Below are 17,836 nucleotides of genomic sequence, written 5' to 3' on the forward strand. Positions count from 1 at the left end.
AGCCATTTTTCTTTTTTGTTAGATATTTTCTCTTCTGGATGGCAGACTTTAACAGCAAAGAAATTTGAGCCTTCAGGGTATCTTTAACCCAATTTTAGGAGTTATTAATGGACTTGTTGCTGGAAGCTCAGCTCCAGTGTTTTAAATGGCTGTAAAACATACTCCTGATGGGAGAACGAGCACAAAACCAAGAGAAAACCAGGAATCTGTTATCTGATATTCCCACCCCTACTCACAAAGTTCTTTTTTCAATGCTGAAGTCTTGGTTGGTTTTAAAACAGTCTTGTAAAAATTGCCTTGACACCTTATTAACATCGGTACAAAAATCTACTCACCCACCCTTTACTGACACGGTAGTGCAAGGGATAAAACGGGGATTTTACAAACCTGTCAGAGATCTGTTGCCTGGGCTCAGAGTGGGTGTACAGTCTGTGATGAAGTGTCATGCATGTCTGTAGTGATCTATAAATATCAAATATTACCATTTACTGAATTAAGGCTTTTGTCTTTTAGTAGCCTTATTTATATAATTGACACTGGCTTCAGTGGGTTTGCTCCAGTATTTCATTACCAGATGATCTATCCAGGTCAACCTTGGTAGGTTAGTGCAGAACCCCACTCCCTCAGCAGGAGCTGGAAATTTAGGTCAATTCGCATAACTTTGATGAATCTTTAGAACTAAAATGATTAAAGTGACAACTTCCATTGACTCCCTGCTGAGGTCTCTGACCTTAAATCATGGAGGTCACAAAAAAAAATGTTAAGAATCTAAATAAACGCCAATTCAGAACCTCCTTTAGAATAAGCATCTCTGTGCAGTGGAGGCATCAATATGGCTTAAAGGAAGTGCACAACACTTTATAGTTTCTCAATAATTGAAACTTTTCATAGGAATTTTACAAATTTCAATGCATATCTTTTTTTCACAACCAAATGCATTTTTTAAAAGACAATGGAAAAGATAAGCACTTCAAGTTACACAAGGCATCAGTTCTGCAAATTCTTCATAAAGCCGTAACCATCTCATTTCAGGGTTGCATAGAATAAAATCGAGACATTTTTCAGTTAAAGCGTTCAATACTTTTCCACACCGTATCAGGACAGATGCAAACATTCCATTTTCAAGCTTCATGGGTACAATGACAAAGGCCTCTTCCCACATCACTGAATAAATCATCGGGCAAAAACTTTTCCTGACTACACAAGACAACCACGATGACACATGTGCTTGGTATTAGAGGATTAGTTGAGGCTGTGTAAAATCAATGTCCAAACCCAGATTTTCTTTTACTATAGTGTGATTTGTTCAGTCCTGGAGGCCTGCAGGAGCTCTGGGGCGTTGAGCAGTCAGATACTGGAGAGCACTGAGGGGAAAAGGGAGGTGTGGAGAGGGATGCGAGTTCACCTCTGGAAGCTGGTACCAAGGAGACACTGGAAGGGGGGGTCAGGGGCTGTTTTTTCTACCTACCTCTTTTATGATGCTCCATGCGCACTCATGCTTTCCACAGCAGATCACACTGGGGCAAGCAGACTGCATCTTTCCCAACTCAGATTACCTGAAAGAACCCTAAATTTTCACACAGACTGCTCTGTGCTCTCTTGGTGGCTGGAGAAGGCGGCATCAGGCAACTGAGGGAGGATGTGACGTACCCATCCTTTAAAAAAAAATAAAAAATTAATTCTTCAGCAACCAGCATTGCACAGTGTTGCCTCCTGATGTCTTTTGCTCAGAATTAAGTGAACCAGAAACGAAGCCATGACATTTGGTTGAAAGAGGGTGATTTACGTGAAGGAAGGAATCCCACAGCATTTATGTTTCCTCTGTGAGTCATGTTTTGGTATCCCTCGTCCTGGGCCTTATTTGGCCCTGGACACATTGAAATTAGATGCAAGGAGGGAAATCAAGGGAGAGAAGGGCTGCTTTTGAGATAAATCCCACAGTACAAATTCCTTAAGTGGAAAGTATTACGATCCAGTCTTCACCTCCTGCTACATGCACTGAAGAGAAGACAGTGTGGGTTGTGTATATGTGTGCCAGGGCAGCATTTTCTCTTGTGTTTATTTAGCGAACTGAAGGTCTCAAAACTACAAAGAAAGCAGCAACTTCTGCCTTCTAAATCTTTGCTCCTCAGTGATAATGGCCAGCAATTCCAGCATTTAGAAAATAACTATACTGTGATTTTATTTTGCAGACCTCCTGTCAGGGCCACACACAGAACTGCTTTTGGCTCCAAGGGAAGGGTCACTGGCCACAGCAACCAGGGATGGGCAGTGTCTTGGGGGGGGGGGGGGGCATATGAGCCATTCAAAACGTTTAGGATGGTAGGGTGCACCAAAGTAGTTCAGCATGGCAGTGCCTTCCATGCTTCAAGTAGTGTTTTTTCAAGTATTTAAACCTCACCTTCTTAGCTAAGAGGAATTGCTATTTATAATGCAGCAGCATGCCGAGGAATTGGGCAATTTAGCCCTCTCTAACAGGGTGCGTGTGCTGGGGCAGGTTTCCTTTCCAAGCTGTGGTTGTTGGGGCTTTCTTCTATCCTTCAGAGCTGTGCCTGCATATTTGTAATTACAGCAATGTGTGTACCGTTACGTTTTTGTCTGCAAGACCATGGTAACTGCACTTAAGCACTGCTGCATCTTCCATGTGTGAAACTTGGGTTGACCTTTTTTTCAATTGGGTCCCAAATGGCACATTTTGTATATTAGTATTTAGTGCCAGTCTATAATTAGAAGATAATTTTTTCCAGAGCTAATGAAAAGATGCCCTAGCAACCTCTGGACCTGATCCCAAATCCATTAATACAGTTCAAGTGATTCTGTTTTATTTTATGTGGGCCAGACCAAGAAGTTTGAAGAAAGATGCTGCCAAGTATTTGCCATGAAGAATATGCTGAAACTCGGTGAAAAAGGATGCAAGAATTCATCCTGTATCTGTCCCCGTTACATCCAACTTGGAGAGAAACTGGGAAAATTAAATGAGTAATACTTCCTGAACTATAATGGTATATTGATGGAAATATGGGTAAGAATTAGCTCCCACGGAAAAAATAAGAAAAATATATTTCTATCATCATAATGAAGACTTAAGCTGTTGCTATTAGTCATTAGCACCAGTTTATAGAGCCAAAGATGATAAATGTAGGGACACAGTCAGCCTCCACTGCATTTCTTTCCTGTGTGCCAGCATTTGTGTGTGGATTTCTACCATGGTGTCCTGCCATGCCGAGCTGCAGCGACCAAACATTTGGCTCTAATTCACGTGCAGTATCATTAAATCTGGATTCCACACCAAAATTAACAGCTCCCAGCATTTTCACACTCAGTTGTCACGCTGGTGCCCAGAAGCACACTTGATTTAGCACGCGAGAGCCCAGGTTAATGGTGATCAATCTGCTACGGGGGATCCTAAACACCCTGATCAAAATCCAAACCCTGCTTGGCATCCGTGCAACACCCGCTCTGGGTGAGCCTTTCTGTTTGGATGACATTCTTCAAAAGCAGCTAAGAGCCTATTAAAATGCACCGAAAAAGCACCAAACAGCTGCCAGGACGAAGCTGTGGTGCATTTCCACATGATGTTCACAGTCCGGGGTGTATCCACTCATCAAAAAATTTCACAAGCGTCTGAGGAAATTCCAAAAGAACATCACTTTGTTGAAAACCCACTTTTCACAGCAAAACAGTGCAAACACAACATTTTCACTGGCCAACCTGTCTCTTTGGGGTGAGCACTTCCTAGTGAGCAGAGCCCAACGGAGCGGTTGGGGCTGGTGGCTGCGGATGATTAAGCCCATCCCAGCGCCCTGCTTTGCCTGTGGGTTTCCCAGCAGGTCCCAGCAGAGCCCATGTCTGTTCTCCACAGGCAGAGCCCTGAAAATGGAGTAGGAGTTTTGAAAACACCACCTACCCTGCACCAGGAATGCATGCCCTAGAGCACAGCCTCTGCAGCTCCTGCCGTGGTCCAGTCATCAGCTTTCTGGATTTATTAGCAAGGTAAACCCTGCTCACAAACTATCAAGTTGACAAAGAAATACAATATAAATACAGTGAAGAACCGCAGTGAAAGCCAAATGCACTTTACATGAAAAAGTCTGAAAAAGTCACCAGAATGTTTGTGGGAAGGAAACCAGTATTTTTTAACTTTGAACAATGAGACCAAAAGGTGGACATAGAATACACTGCGTTACCACCCCAGGGAGCGAATAAAAATTGCTGCAGACTACGAATTAATTCTAAATCAACTGTGCTCTAATGAAACACTCTACTATACAGATACCGATTCACACACCTCAACGTTATCCGCAGAAGAGGGCTGTTAATGAATGTTTTTCCTGAACTTCTTTTAAAAGTTGGGATCTCCAACTATCAATCCTCTCCCAGTCCCTCTGGACAGCCGTTATACGAGACAGATAAAAGGGGAATTTCCTGCCCACACAGCACGGGAAGAGATTTCAAAGACAATGATCAATACCTAATCTTCTGATTTTTGACAAGAATCTTGTAATTCAGGGTTATTTCCTACTTGATGATTCCCAACTCATTTACAGAAAGGCAGGAATTAACAACAGCTCATGACATTTTTATTTTAATGAAATTTAAAAAGGCAGTTATTAGTTATACATACACACAACTGATTCTGTACTTGTTAGTCATAAATATAGAACATTCAGAAGTACAAAATACACTTTATCCACAGCACAATTTCACATCAATATGAAGAGTTTAAACAGATACATAACCAAGTGCCTAACAATGACAGAAGCCCATTTTTGGAGTTGTTTTATTTATTTTTTTTCTTTCTTTTTTTTTTTTTAAAGACCATTAATCTACACAAAGTAATCAGTGCCCACAGTCATTAGTTCCATGAAATGCACTCTGGTTTAGAGTAGGAAAAGACCGACCTTTTAAAGACAATTAAATGCCATCGCCTTTTCTTTGCTCTGTTAATAGAAACAAAACCAAGCCCACATTCTCCTCACAGCTAACAACTGTGAAAAATGGGACTCTGGCAAAAATCACCTGAAGCCAAACTTGAGCACTGCCAGGAAAAGTCAAAATATCTGAACTAGAAATTAGTCCACTCAATACCTTGCAAACAATGAGCAACAGCAGTATGACACTGATAAGGCATTAATGACAAAATGGCTGTATTATTCTCGAAAAAAGAGTACACCTATGTATAAAAATATATGTCATAGCAATTGGGTAGATCCAACACTATTTAACACTGTGCCAAAAGTAATTAAGAGTTAAAAAGGCAGTACTGCAAGAAGTATTTACAGTTTCATACTGTACTTCAAAATTAAAAAGAAAAAAAAAAGGCAACAAAGCTACAAATGGAACTATCTGGTTAAAAGCATCACCGTTAGGTACTGCCAGTAGCACTTGTAACAAGCAATGTGATGGAGTCCCTCTTGTTAAACAGAATTGCTTGTCTGAATAAATGAATGTAAATATTTTAGTATCTAAAAATCTTCTCAGTCTACATGCCCGTTCATTGAAATAACTCGCCCAGATCGTTACTATTTGCAGTTTCTTCCTCCATCAGTTTAAAAAACCGAAAAGATTCAGTTTCAAGAAACACTGTGTTTGCAACACAGTTTGATCAGAAATCACAGCTTTGTTTCCAGCTTAAAAAAAAAAAAAAAACCAACCCACAAAAGAAACGAGAAATCCACCACCTGTGAAATTCTGGAAACCGGCAGCCAAAGTGCCAGCAAAGCTACACCAAGAGCACAGAATAAAAACGTTAGCATTCCAAATGCACTTTATAACTTCAGCTATAGGATAAGTAAGTTGCTTTAGTAACCGAACACATGACAAAAAGATACAGCACAGCCAACGCTACACAGCTTTTTCGGCCACAAGACCTGGAAGAAGGCTGTTTCAGAGGAGCAAGCCACTGACACGACGGCAGCACACGGCGAGGGCGGCGCGGGATGCCCAGCGGCGGTAGCAAATGCTGAACTTGCTCGTTTGCTCGGTCAGAAGCACAAAGTTGCCAAACTTTAAACTCATGAAGCGCTCCCTCCTCGCTGGCTCGGGAACCCAACCCAACGCCTCCCACTTGGGTGTGGGAAAACGCTGCAGAGATGGGATGGCCGGGAATAGGGGGGGAGGTAAGGAGGGGTGGAAAAGCCAAGAAGAAAACACTGGCTCGGGATGGCAGAACAGAAATGGAGAACGATAACGGCTCACAGGGAAAACCCAAACCTGGCACTATCCAGACTGCCCCGTAACAGAGTAACCATCCCCTTTCCGAGCCAGAAAGGCAGGAGTGGTCTACAAGGGGAGAAGCAGTCCAATGCTCTGATGCCTCAGGCATACTGGCTTCAAAAAAATAATACTGTATTTAAAAAAACATAACAAAAAAAAAAAAAAAAAGAGATGTGCTTGAAATTCTGCTAACAGTGCAATTCTAACTGCACAACCAAATTCTGTACACAAGAAACCTTCTACAGTAGTATAAAAATCGTGGCACGCTGAGGAAGTTATCATCAGTGATGTTAGGAGAAAGAAAATTACTTTAAAAAACTTATTTTTAGATTGAATTCAGGAACAAAAGTAAATTATAAATATAGTTCGAGCACTTTGTTGGGTAAAATAAAACGGAGGAACAGCATTTTTTTCAATTCATTTTTCAGTTTACACAGAGATGGTTTTTAAAAGTTTTAGAAGAACTGACATTTATCATGGCAAGTATCTTCTGTGCAGAGATATAAACTACTTACCTACTGCTCTCTCCCTCATGATTAGCCCCTTTTAAAAGCATGCCCTGCTGTACAGACACCGACCACCTCGCTCAGCTGGCACAGCATCTAGGCACCTTTTACAGATATCAATGAATTTCTAGAGCTTTGCCTATCTAATTCAATGAGCAGTCATTCATCCAAGCAGCGTGAGCAGAAAGGGAGAAGGCTCCAAGATAATAAACATCCATGTATTTAAAAGAATACTGTGTAAGTGCATGGCTTGCTTACCTAAGAAGGTATTTTCCCAATCTCTGGGAGAGAAGAGATATGAGGTTTTTTGTTTGTTCTCAGTGTGATTTTGGTGAGGCAAGTAGACCAGGAGATCTGAGGCCTCTCCAGTACTGCATCTAGACATATAAAAAAATTTCCTAAAAAAAGAGTCCCTAGCCCCACTTGCAAATAGGGTAAGAGATTGGTCCCAGATTTAGCGAAAGAAACAGTAGGAAGGACTCTTTCTGGATACTGAAAACTACATGCTGTTCTCGGAGAAGGCTGGGAAAGCAAATTCACATGGGAAAACACCACTACATGGCTAACTGCTAAAGTCGCAGTTCATGCTTCCTTGGTCATGTTCGCTGCAGCCCAGCTGTCAGCATGAAACCTGTGTGGTCAGAGCAGGCTGCAGGACAGGGGCCTGCCTGCTTTTCAAGATATTATCCTGGTAAGATCGACTACAGTGATGTGCACAGTGCCTCCTGTCACAGGCACCCCCAAATTCAAGAGGAGCTATGAGAAGGCAGACCTTAGTGCTGCGAGGTCTAAGAGTTGCTGTGGACATTGAGATCTTCTAGATGGGGGCTATGCCCTGGGGTTGATGTTTCAAGGTCCGTGATGGCCCCTGAATATGCAAAGGCTGAGGGAAGCTGCCTCCTTTCTCCTCTGCAAAGGCTGCCTATCACCATCCAACCTCAAAGGTTATGAACAACCTGCACGTGGGAACTCTGGGCTCCTTGTCCTTCATGAGCACTTCCTTCTCCTCCCATCCCAGAAGAAATGATCTGGATAAAAATACTGACCTTACAACCCAACCTCTGTAACTCATCATGCATATGAAATACCGAATAAAAAACTATCTACCAGATTTCTGATGAAGACGTGTGGTAGGTGACTCACCCAAGAGGAAGGTGATAAACATACCCCTGCAGAAAAGCATATAGCATTCAGAATAGTCAAGAGTCCTCAAAATACTTGGTAAGCTGAAAATCCCATATGTAACAGAATAGGGTTTACAGGGTTTAACAGAAGTGATTGCTTGGGAATCCAAGCAAAAATTCAAGTTATCACTGTGTGGACAATAGTCCAATTGATATCTATTACCAACTCACTCTAAAAAATTATACACTACAAAACCATCTCACTGCTTGCAGCAAATGAGCTTGAATGATTTAATAGGCCACCACCTTGCACTGTTAAAATGTGAGGTTTCACAGTATAAAAAAGTACTTCACAGAAAGGAAATGCAGCTAATATAGAAAATGCAATCTTGATGTGTTTACAGTCATTTTTTTATGAGGCAATATTTTTGGGAGAGCAAGAACAATAGAAATTAAAGCAGCCAGTGAGAAATGTATAGAGTTATAGGCCTCAATTCAGTGCAAAAACAGACTAATAGCTTATGTAAGTAAAAGTTTGTTCTGAACAGAGAACCACCTGAATTAAAAGTAAGAACACCTATGTGAAGTGATGGAGACTCCCACGATATCTAAATCCTCCACATACATCGTCAACCTTTTCAGTACACTCCAGAATGGACCCTTTGTAAAGGCAAAAGAAACCAGTACAGGTAATCACTTCATACAGCACAAGATATACATAAAGTACCAAAATGTACACACATTCAAGTTTAAGTTAGAAAAGGCGGAACTGAATCTTCTGGTGAGAGAGGCCTACACTATGTTGCTTAATCTCACATTTAAAGTGACCTAAAAACTACAAGAATCAAAGAAAACAGAATATTGTGTCTGCTTCCAGAAACTTAAGCTTAAAGCAAGGCATCGAAATTGAGTGGTAGGCACTGTAACAAGACATTACCTTACCTTTTCTCTGTTAGTCTTTGTTACTTCGTTATCTATTTAAAAATTACCATTCAAAGGAAATATTAGGTATCATTCACATTCAAATGTTTAAGACTCAGAGATTTTTTTTTTTTTTAAATCAAGCAAAGTTTTTCATCTCTGAGGTAGATGACAATAAAAAAAAAAAAAATTAAAAATGGAGCTGTCAATGAACACTAACAAGTGCTGGAGCTCCTCTGTTGGCACTGGCACACCCCAAGAAGGAGAGAGCAAGCCCTACACCACTACCTGAAACATGAGAAATGCATCTTCTGGTTTAGTAGCTTCTACAGAAATGCAACACAGAAAAAGCAGAGCCAAAATTACACTGAAATGGTCTTGGAGAAGAACTTCCATTTCTGCTTCACAAGCTACTCAGAAAATGGTGGAAACATGCCCAGGTCAGCAAAATCTTCAATGTTGTAATTGCCAGTACCCTGCGTCGGATCCCCCGGCATTGGCAGCATGTCCTGCATGATAAGGAAAAAAAAAAAAAAAAAAAATCAAAGTGAAGTGTCACTTGCTAACACTTTATCCAGACACAAACTGTTTCCTGTTCATCTTTTCAGTGTAAAACCAGAAAAGGCCAAAGGTTACATAAATAAGGTGAAAACCAGACCTGTGCGGGGGGCTGGGCTAAGGTTTACGTACTACTTATGTTTTGCTGGAGCGTTTCTGAATGGGAGGTGGGACTTCAGCAGGGCAGAAGTTTGGGATTGCTCCTCTGAATAAGGCACATTTGAGCTGCCCCACACTCCTCCCAGGGTGAAACTGCTCCCTTTGGAATGGGTAGTTACACGTGGAGAGAAGCAAACTCTCTGGTTTCACTATACACATCTCACACTTGCACCCTTCAGAAAGGAGCTCTTGCTCTGTCAGCGTGAGTTTGGGGAGGGTCTCACCTCCTCACCAGCACTCTGTAAGTGAACATATTACTGCTCTTTGTCTTCTGAGGAACACCAAAGACTAGACATCCACTCCAGCTAACAAGATGCCCAAGCAGCCTTCATACACGTACAGAGGTAGAGGAAATAGCAGAAACTTCTCAGGAGAAACGGGATTTCATGGTAATTGCTCCCACGTGTCTTGAGCCGAGCAAGGTCCCTGCAGGAGGTTTCAAAAAATACTCAACCTTTCCTCTCAGCCAGAGACCAAAACCACAGGGAAAAGATATCCCTTGCTGAGAAAACCAGAGTTTACGCTTGCTTTTCCTGTCAGTCCTTACAATAACAAGCTCTTGCTGCAAAGCCAAGTTTTACCAGGGATGGCTCATTATCCTTACAATAAAACAAAACCTAAAGAGCAAGTATGAAAGCTCACAGGATCTGCTATGTGAAGGAATAACTGCCGAGAGCTGCTGTGTACTGAAAAGTTATCCCAAAACAAAGGCAGATTAAAATCCATCGAGGTCTCTGTAGCATCCCTGTCGATGGTGGTGAGAGAGGCTGTGAACACAACTGGCAGTTTCTCAGCTGCCAGGGTCAGCCTTCATTTTCTGACCAAAACTTGTACTTATTTTATGTTTTTCCACATTCCTCCCCAGCCAAGGGGAAGCTGTAGCTGCCGCCGCCTGTTTAAATTTCCATCTCTTTGAAGGCATTTCTGCTGCTGCAGCCTCTGAGGCAAGGTCTCCTCTCAGGCAGAGACATGGCAGGTCTCGAGTCTGCCTCCCTCCTTATGCCCAGCTAACACAGGGCTGGCTTCAGGCACAAACAGTCCAAGCAGCTTCTCGGCCTTTGAACCGAGCTCATCCAAGTTTCTCATCACATCCAGCTATTATCCCAATCCCCTCCAAATGCATCATCACCTCCAAGAGCTCTGAGAGCCCAGCTCTCCCTTTCTCCCTTGGCCCTCCTTCCCACTAATTTCATAAAACATTTGCTGGGACACAGCACTGCCTGAGACACAAGCAAGATGCTGCTTGGAGCCCTGTGTCTCTGGGGGCATCAAACCATGCAGCCATCAGCTCCACCTGAATATGCTTTCAGGTTAAAGTACATGCAAAGCGATTAAACTTTGCACACAGAGAGATATGCAACAGATTAATCCTGCCTGGGCCATGGGGTAAAAGCACGCAGACAGGTAGTTATTCCAGATGTAGTGACGTTATTTATTCCTGTGTGAAGCAATGGTTTGTTCGCACAGGAATATTTTCAGGCTAGTGTCTCTTCTGCAGCGTTCCTGGGAGCAACTGAGCACGAGCCCTGTCTTGCAGGTGAATTTACTTTCTAAGATAATGAGGTGCCTCGCTCATAAAGCTTGCTTGGGGCTTGAGCTGTCTTTTCTGCATTTATCTGCATTGTTTTTCTGTAAACTGTCTTCTTGATCTAATTTGAAAACAAGTTCTACAAGGACAGAGATTTTATTAGTTTAACTTACGAAGTCCCACTCCATCTGTAGTGAAGGTTCAAAATGCTACTTATTATTACAAAATGAGGTAGTTGAAGAGGATTGATATTTGACTGGGTTTAACCTTCAGAAATTTTTGGCCACTATCTTCTCTGCAGTATCAGACTCCTTTCCTGCTTGAACTATCAAAGAGAATTACACTGATGTCTAGTTGGATTTTACTGAGATTTTAGAGGCAGCACTGGGATAAGACTATTTGGGACTATTTCATGGCTACTCTGCAAAACACATAAGCCCGAAATACGGGGTGTAAAGAGAAGGGAAAACAGCACTTTAAATCAGCAAAGATGCTGTTCTTAGACAGAAAACAAAACCATCTCAGCTGCAGCTAATGCCACCTAACAGCAGTGCAAACCCAGGGCAGCACACAGCAAGAGGTGGTGGCTCCAAGCCCTGCTGGCACCACGGCCATCGAGGGCCACAGTTCTTCAGCTCTCAGCTGTCAGAGGGACTTTGGGCTCACTGAACTCTCCTCACCTGGAACACCTCGGTCTGACTGGGCTGCGGGTGCGAATGCTGGTCGCCGCTTTGCTGGTTGTGATGTTGGCTCTGCCACTGGGACCAGACTTCGGAAGGTCTCCCCTGGAACTGGCCGCTGCTCTGGCCACCTTCAGCTGGCCGGCGAGGGAGAAAGGGCAGAAGTCAGAAAGCAGCTCCTTCAAAATGCCTGCCTGCTTTTGAGGCTGCATCCATCAACGCCCGTATTTGCAAATGAGCCTTAGAAAAATCACCCCAAGTGACACCCTGCCCCTGCAGGGTGGAAGCCAAAGGGAGTTTCAGCCCTGACTGCAGGGTGGGGGCCAACCCGAGAGCAAAACTCATGGCAGGTGAACTGCTTACAGCAAAACACACAGTGACACCACGAACCAGGCACTGGAAGACAATTTTTAAGTGTTCCCCCACAGCTTCTTAATCACTAATCAGGAATATTTGCCATTTTACTTAAAAATGAAACTGAATCATCTGAACACCCTTTCCCTTTAAAAGACTAATTCTTGCAGAGCAGTGGGTGCCCAGTTACCTACTCATCTAAGAAGCATGCATGCAGATGTAAGATTCTGTAAGCAGATGTAAAAACAGTATCAACAGACAACAGACTTGCTGTATTAAATGGAGTGCTGTCTGCTGGACTATCTTGTCCTCCAATATTACAGCTGCAAAATGATTTATTTAACATGCGGCTTATAGCAAATGATGATTCTGTTTGTATGGTGATGGTTTCTTAAAAGTCTGAGGCCATGGACATTTCAGAGAGTAACATGAATAGTGTTATGGTAAATACACTAAAATGATGATTTCAAGAGATGGATTTCTTCTATATAGCCTTATCAGAAAAAACCATGATGACACATTAATTTGGTCACCTACTACATATACACTTTTCATGAGTACAGTCACAGGTCACACTTAAGCTGGAGTCATTTTACTCCGTATTTCTACAGACTGGCCCTAAATTTACAATTCTTTTGGATAATTTTCCTTCAATTATTTACAATGTCTCCTAAGAATCAGCATTTTAGAAAGCTTGTGACCAAGCTTATCCTTTTCCTCCAAACCTTTTCTCCTTTCCCCCCCTTTTTTCTATAGAACCACTCCTGCTATTCCTATTTTCACCTCACTGCAGAGGTATATAAGCTGGGTAGAGCTGGTTCTCCCTGATTACCAGTTCCCTCTGCCAAGGGTGCCAAGTTTCCTGTGCCAAACTTCCACCTGTGTTATGTCAGGTCTCTGATAACAAGACTCCATCATGTCAAATCAGTCACTACTCATAGTCATGGCTTCAGAAAATAGAGAAACACGTGCTTAAAGCAATCCTTTTGGCTACCAGCTAAACCATGCAAAACAGATAAAGTGAACGTTTTACAGGAAAGTAAACAGGCTGTAGTGACGTATTTCTATCACATCTGAAGCAGATAATTACAGCTCTTCCCTTACTGACATTACCACAACCAATAATTCAGCTGACTCAGAAACCCTGCAGCCATTTTATGGGCCAAAACAAAATTCATCTAAGTTACCCTTTAAAAAAAAGCTGCAAGTTTGTGTTGTTTTTTTGGTTGGGTTTTTGTTTTGGTTTTGGATTTTGTTTTTCCAGAACAATACACTGAAATTAACTCAAGTGAGGCAAACGATGCTTCTTTTCAGCAAAATGGTACTGCCAGCCGGAGGTTAAAGACATTCGCCTCTGTGAAGGCTGTGTTATTAATAGTATCCCAACTGATGTAGGTCAGGAAATGTTTCTCATTAGGTGAAAGGGTTCTTGCCAAGTAGCTTAGGCCTGAAATGCAAGGCTGTCTCATAAACAAATGCACGAAGCCTGGTGGAAATGGAAGCATGAATAAGCTCTGTGGGAAGAGCGCCGTTTCGATGCACTTTTGTCTAGGAAATGCAGCAAAGGTCTGCACTCAGTGAGGGTAATCTGCAACAGATCTGCACCAATTTTATTCTCAGGGGGCAAGAGAAAAATGACACATATTATCACACTGCTACTTATGCTTTTTAGAATTGTGCATTATTATCAGCCAGCAAAATTTTTCATGGACTCCATGTGTGTTTCTCACTAATGGATCTGTAGGTTTTTTTTTTACTCTTAAATATTATTCTGCTGGTGGAGTGCAGAAAAGTTACCAAGGGGTCACCCATTGAGTCAAGGTCTGAAAGCCACTAAATTAGCATGTAATAGGAAAAGACAACCGTTTCAAAACACGGCACCTACTCCCATTAGGTTATAGCAGCAGTGGGGGTGCTACTCCTGTCCCCAGACAAACTCCCACAAACCATCTCTGGGCAAGAGGACACCACCATGCAGTCGGGGAAGTTGAAAAGTGAAAAGAATGTAAATTTGTGCTATTTAAGCATTCTTCTGAGACGTAAAAAGAAATCAAACCTGCTGACCACAATCTGGGAGGATGTGTACTAGTAACGTAAGCCACTTTTTAACTTTTCGTGACACCATTTTCTGAAAATAAAAGTCCTCTCACATCATAAAATGCCACAATATTCTGAAGTGTGTTGGACGTGGAGGAGATGCAGCATGGAGGGAACAGGTCATCTCTGTCCACTGTGCTCAACAGGAGAAAGCAAAACCCATGCACCACCTGGGCTTCCCCATCAACCCACCGAAAGAACAGGTTGGAGGATTTTTAATGAATTTAAACACTGGAGAATTTAATTTGTATGTGCGTTTTTGTGTTACATCATTTAAAACTTACCAAACCCTGCACTTCTGTTTGCTAAGCTAGAGTAGGCATTCCCACTCGGAGAAGAGGTGGCTGGGCTGGAAAGGGGGCTGTATGACGACGGATCAGCTGGGTAGGTGTGACTTGTTCCAATCCCAAAGGGAGATGACTGTGCCTTGCCAGACTGAGATGGAATTTGCTGAAGAATAAGGGGTGAAGGAAGGAATGAGTTTTATTGTTGAGGAACAGCACAGAAGACTCGCTTTTTAACAATGTAAAGCAAAGACTAAATACACTCTGCAGATGCGAACATGCGTTATTCCTCTCTCGGCCACATTTCATTTCTGTCAAAGTCAACTTACTGCTGCATAAGGAACACAACAAACTGTACACCAACATTTACAGCACTCCTTCTGATTAACTCACATGCACCCAGTACCAGAGATATATGAAAAACCAGGATTTCCTTCACCTCTATTACAAGGATTAATCTAAAACGGAACAGGTATAAAGCATTCACATTTATCTGCCAGGTGTTTTGATTTTGCAGCATCACAGTAAAATCATGCTTATCTGATTGTCTTGCAGAATATACGCAATTCTCAGATGACCAGAGTTTTCAGTGCTTGGTGGAAAATGGCCAAAGAAGTTTCAAAGCTAATGAACTGCTTTCTCTCCCTGCCTAAGTAGTATGGGCAGCAAGCTTATTCTGTCTTGAAAAAGGCCTGGGAGGGAGTGTGAATCACCAGCCCTGGGAGGAGGGAAGAAATAGTCTAATTTTGCTTTAACCAGGCAGCTGAGTTAATTCAAGAGTATTAAAAACCAACTTGCTGTCATTTTCATCCACATAATGGCTTCGTCATAGGATCTCCAAGAACATTACACAAATGAATAAGCACTGCAGACCGCTTTGAGACAAAATATACACTGAGACTAAGGGAGGTGAAGCATCTCATCCAAAGTCATGTGCTACAGCAAACTGTAACTCTACAGATAGAATCTGCTTACAAACCACTGCCCACATCATGAACAAATCCAGCAGTTCCAAGAAAACCTCAGTGCCTGACTAGCTCCACAAATAGAAATTAAAGGTGATTATATCTTTGGATACTTCTAATGATGTGCACTGTTATTGGCAATCAATGCACTCAAGTGAAACTATTCTCTTGGGACAAATGGAAGGAACTTGGGGGAGGAAAACAGATTCCCAACAGGCATATAACATGATGAAGCAGCTATTAAGTTTTCAGCTCTGTTCCAAGCTAAGAAATCATACATTTCTAAAAGATTTTCACAATGACAGTGAGAGCATGATGTGTCACTTCTGCAAGGCTTAACTTGATTTCACTTTATTTATGATGGATGAATGAATTCCAATTTCCCTACACTCTCATACAAACTCTGTTCACTTGAACAGTATTGGACAGAAAGAGGAATGAGTAATTTTTTTTAGTAAGTTTTAGCATGTTGCATATCATTCAAAAAAAAAAAAAAAAGGTGTTACAACTAGATTTCATTGCACAGGTGTGACAGAATAGCCATGGCACACTGAGGGCTGGAAAGAATCAGTGATTAATGTGGAATTCACACAGGTACTGAAAAATTATTTAGTGTCCACCCCAACATGCCGTTCTAGTCTACTGAACAATGGAAAGTCAAGAGTGATTAAGAGCAGCAGTAACGATAGATCAAAGACGATTATTTCATATTCTTTGTCTTTAACAGAGATTCAAAGCATTTTTTTTTTTCATGTTGCACAGAACAAGAAGTAATTTCTGGGCTAACACTGTCGAACACAGGGCATCTCACAGTGTGACATGCTGCTTCCTCCAGCACGGGACAAAATGTGTGCTACACTGGGCAGTGCTAACGGAGGGGCAATGGGCTAAGCAGCCTCTGCTCTGAATTCATGCCTGCATTGGTGTGTGCCCTTTTCTGATAACTTTGCTCACTGTGGGTAACATTGCTGGGTGCAAGGTCTTTGTCCAAGAAAGATTTAATGCACAGGCTTAATACTAAAGCATAACAGCTGTCCTCTTTTATTTCATTCAGCACACACATAAAAATAAGTGCAGGACCAAGACCATCCACTGGGATTTATGTCAGTGTAGCAACTGTCACTGTTATGAACACTACTACAAACTAAACGTAGCTACGCATAGGGCAGCTGTCTGAAATTGTTATAACCCACCAAGGAACAGAACTGGGGGAACCGATTCCTCTCCGAACACAAATAATAATGACAAAGTGCATTTAATCATGTTATAAATAGGGTTTACTCCTATTTAGCACAGAGATTGAAAATCTTTAATGACCATGAAAATAAAACATTTTTAATCAATACCTGTCCTGGAAATGGTGGGCGATTTCCTGTCCAGGCAACCTGACTCTGATTTAGCTGGCGAGATATCTGTGTCAGATTCTGGCCTGTTGATGAAGAAGACTGGATGTCGTTCACACCAGGCACGTGTACCACAGATGAACTAAAGGAACAAAAACAGCGCCTCATTTGTGGGATATATTCTCGATGCACAAACAGTATTCCAGATATGGAAATATTTATAAGCAAATTAAAATTAATTGTTCAATCTATCTTAATAAAAAAATCACTTAAAACCATCACAAAACTATGAAACATACTGGCATTCTAAAATGCCAGTTCAAATAGACACAAAGGGCAAAATTATTTTGAATTAGACTTCTATAATCTCTTTGAAAAGGCTTGCAAGGAAAAAAAAAAAATCAGTCTAACATACGGTGCATAAACACTCGGCTCCATACTAGTTTAGTATCTAATGCATTAAAAGACCCAAGACACAAGATATAAAAATGCTTTTGTGCATCGACTGAAACAGATTGTTGTTTTCTCTAATCCCTTTCCTATTGTCTATTTTCACAATCATTTTACAGAGTAAGAAGAGAGCAGATTGGGAAAAGAAGTAAACAAGGCTGAGCAGAGAGGATGCAGGACTGAATCCTCTAAGACTGACAAAATCCCTCCCAGAGTGGTAAGCAAAACGTGGCAGGCATTTGAGTACGGGAGCTGTTATTCTGTCTTAAGCTGCCTAAAAGCAAATTGTGTGTTTAGAAATTCTTTGTAGAATTTGCTTTCTATTTTTTTTTAATTTTATTTTTATTTTTACTGCCACAGAGTCTCCAAAGAGAGAAATGTGGACAAGAAAGTCCATCTAAATCTGGCTGAACTTGGAAGCACACAGCAGCTGCTGAGGAGGGCTGGCCCTACTGCTGACACCTTCCCAGCTGGACTGGCAAGTCCCATTGTCTAAGGGGCTTGGACTGCATCTGGAATATATACTTTGAAACCAGGAGTCTGCAAAACAGTACCTAAAGGCTGCCTAGTCTCAGCAACTGAACAGACTAGCCTGGAGAGCATTCAAGGAGGACAGTTCGAGGGTGGAAATGCTGGAAGATGTGTCATTAC

The 17,836-nt window shown here is 41.8% G+C and overlaps 1 protein-coding gene across 1 annotated transcript in view; it reads right to left on the minus strand.

Annotated features, from left to right (window-relative positions):
* Positions 1-4,573: 4,573 nt before the first annotated feature.
* The window catches only part of ARNT2 (aryl hydrocarbon receptor nuclear translocator 2), a 104,726-nt gene continuing 91,463 nt past the window's right edge, over positions 4,574-17,836 (minus strand). Inside the window, exons 16-19 of the mRNA XM_074917141.1 lie at positions 16,739-16,877; positions 14,428-14,593; positions 11,693-11,829; positions 4,574-9,276 (exon numbers count right to left, since the gene is read on the minus strand). Of these exons, the coding sequence (XP_074773242.1) occupies positions 9,178-9,276; positions 11,693-11,829; positions 14,428-14,593; positions 16,739-16,877 (541 nt within the window). The 3' untranslated portion in view covers positions 4,574-9,177. The remainder of the gene's footprint in view (positions 9,277-11,692; positions 11,830-14,427; positions 14,594-16,738; positions 16,878-17,836) is intronic.

The sequence above is a fragment of the Athene noctua genome, chromosome 13 (genome assembly GCF_965140245.1).
Source record: "Athene noctua chromosome 13, bAthNoc1.hap1.1, whole genome shotgun sequence".
In the NCBI taxonomy this organism is placed as follows: Eukaryota; Metazoa; Chordata; class Aves; order Strigiformes; family Strigidae; genus Athene; species Athene noctua.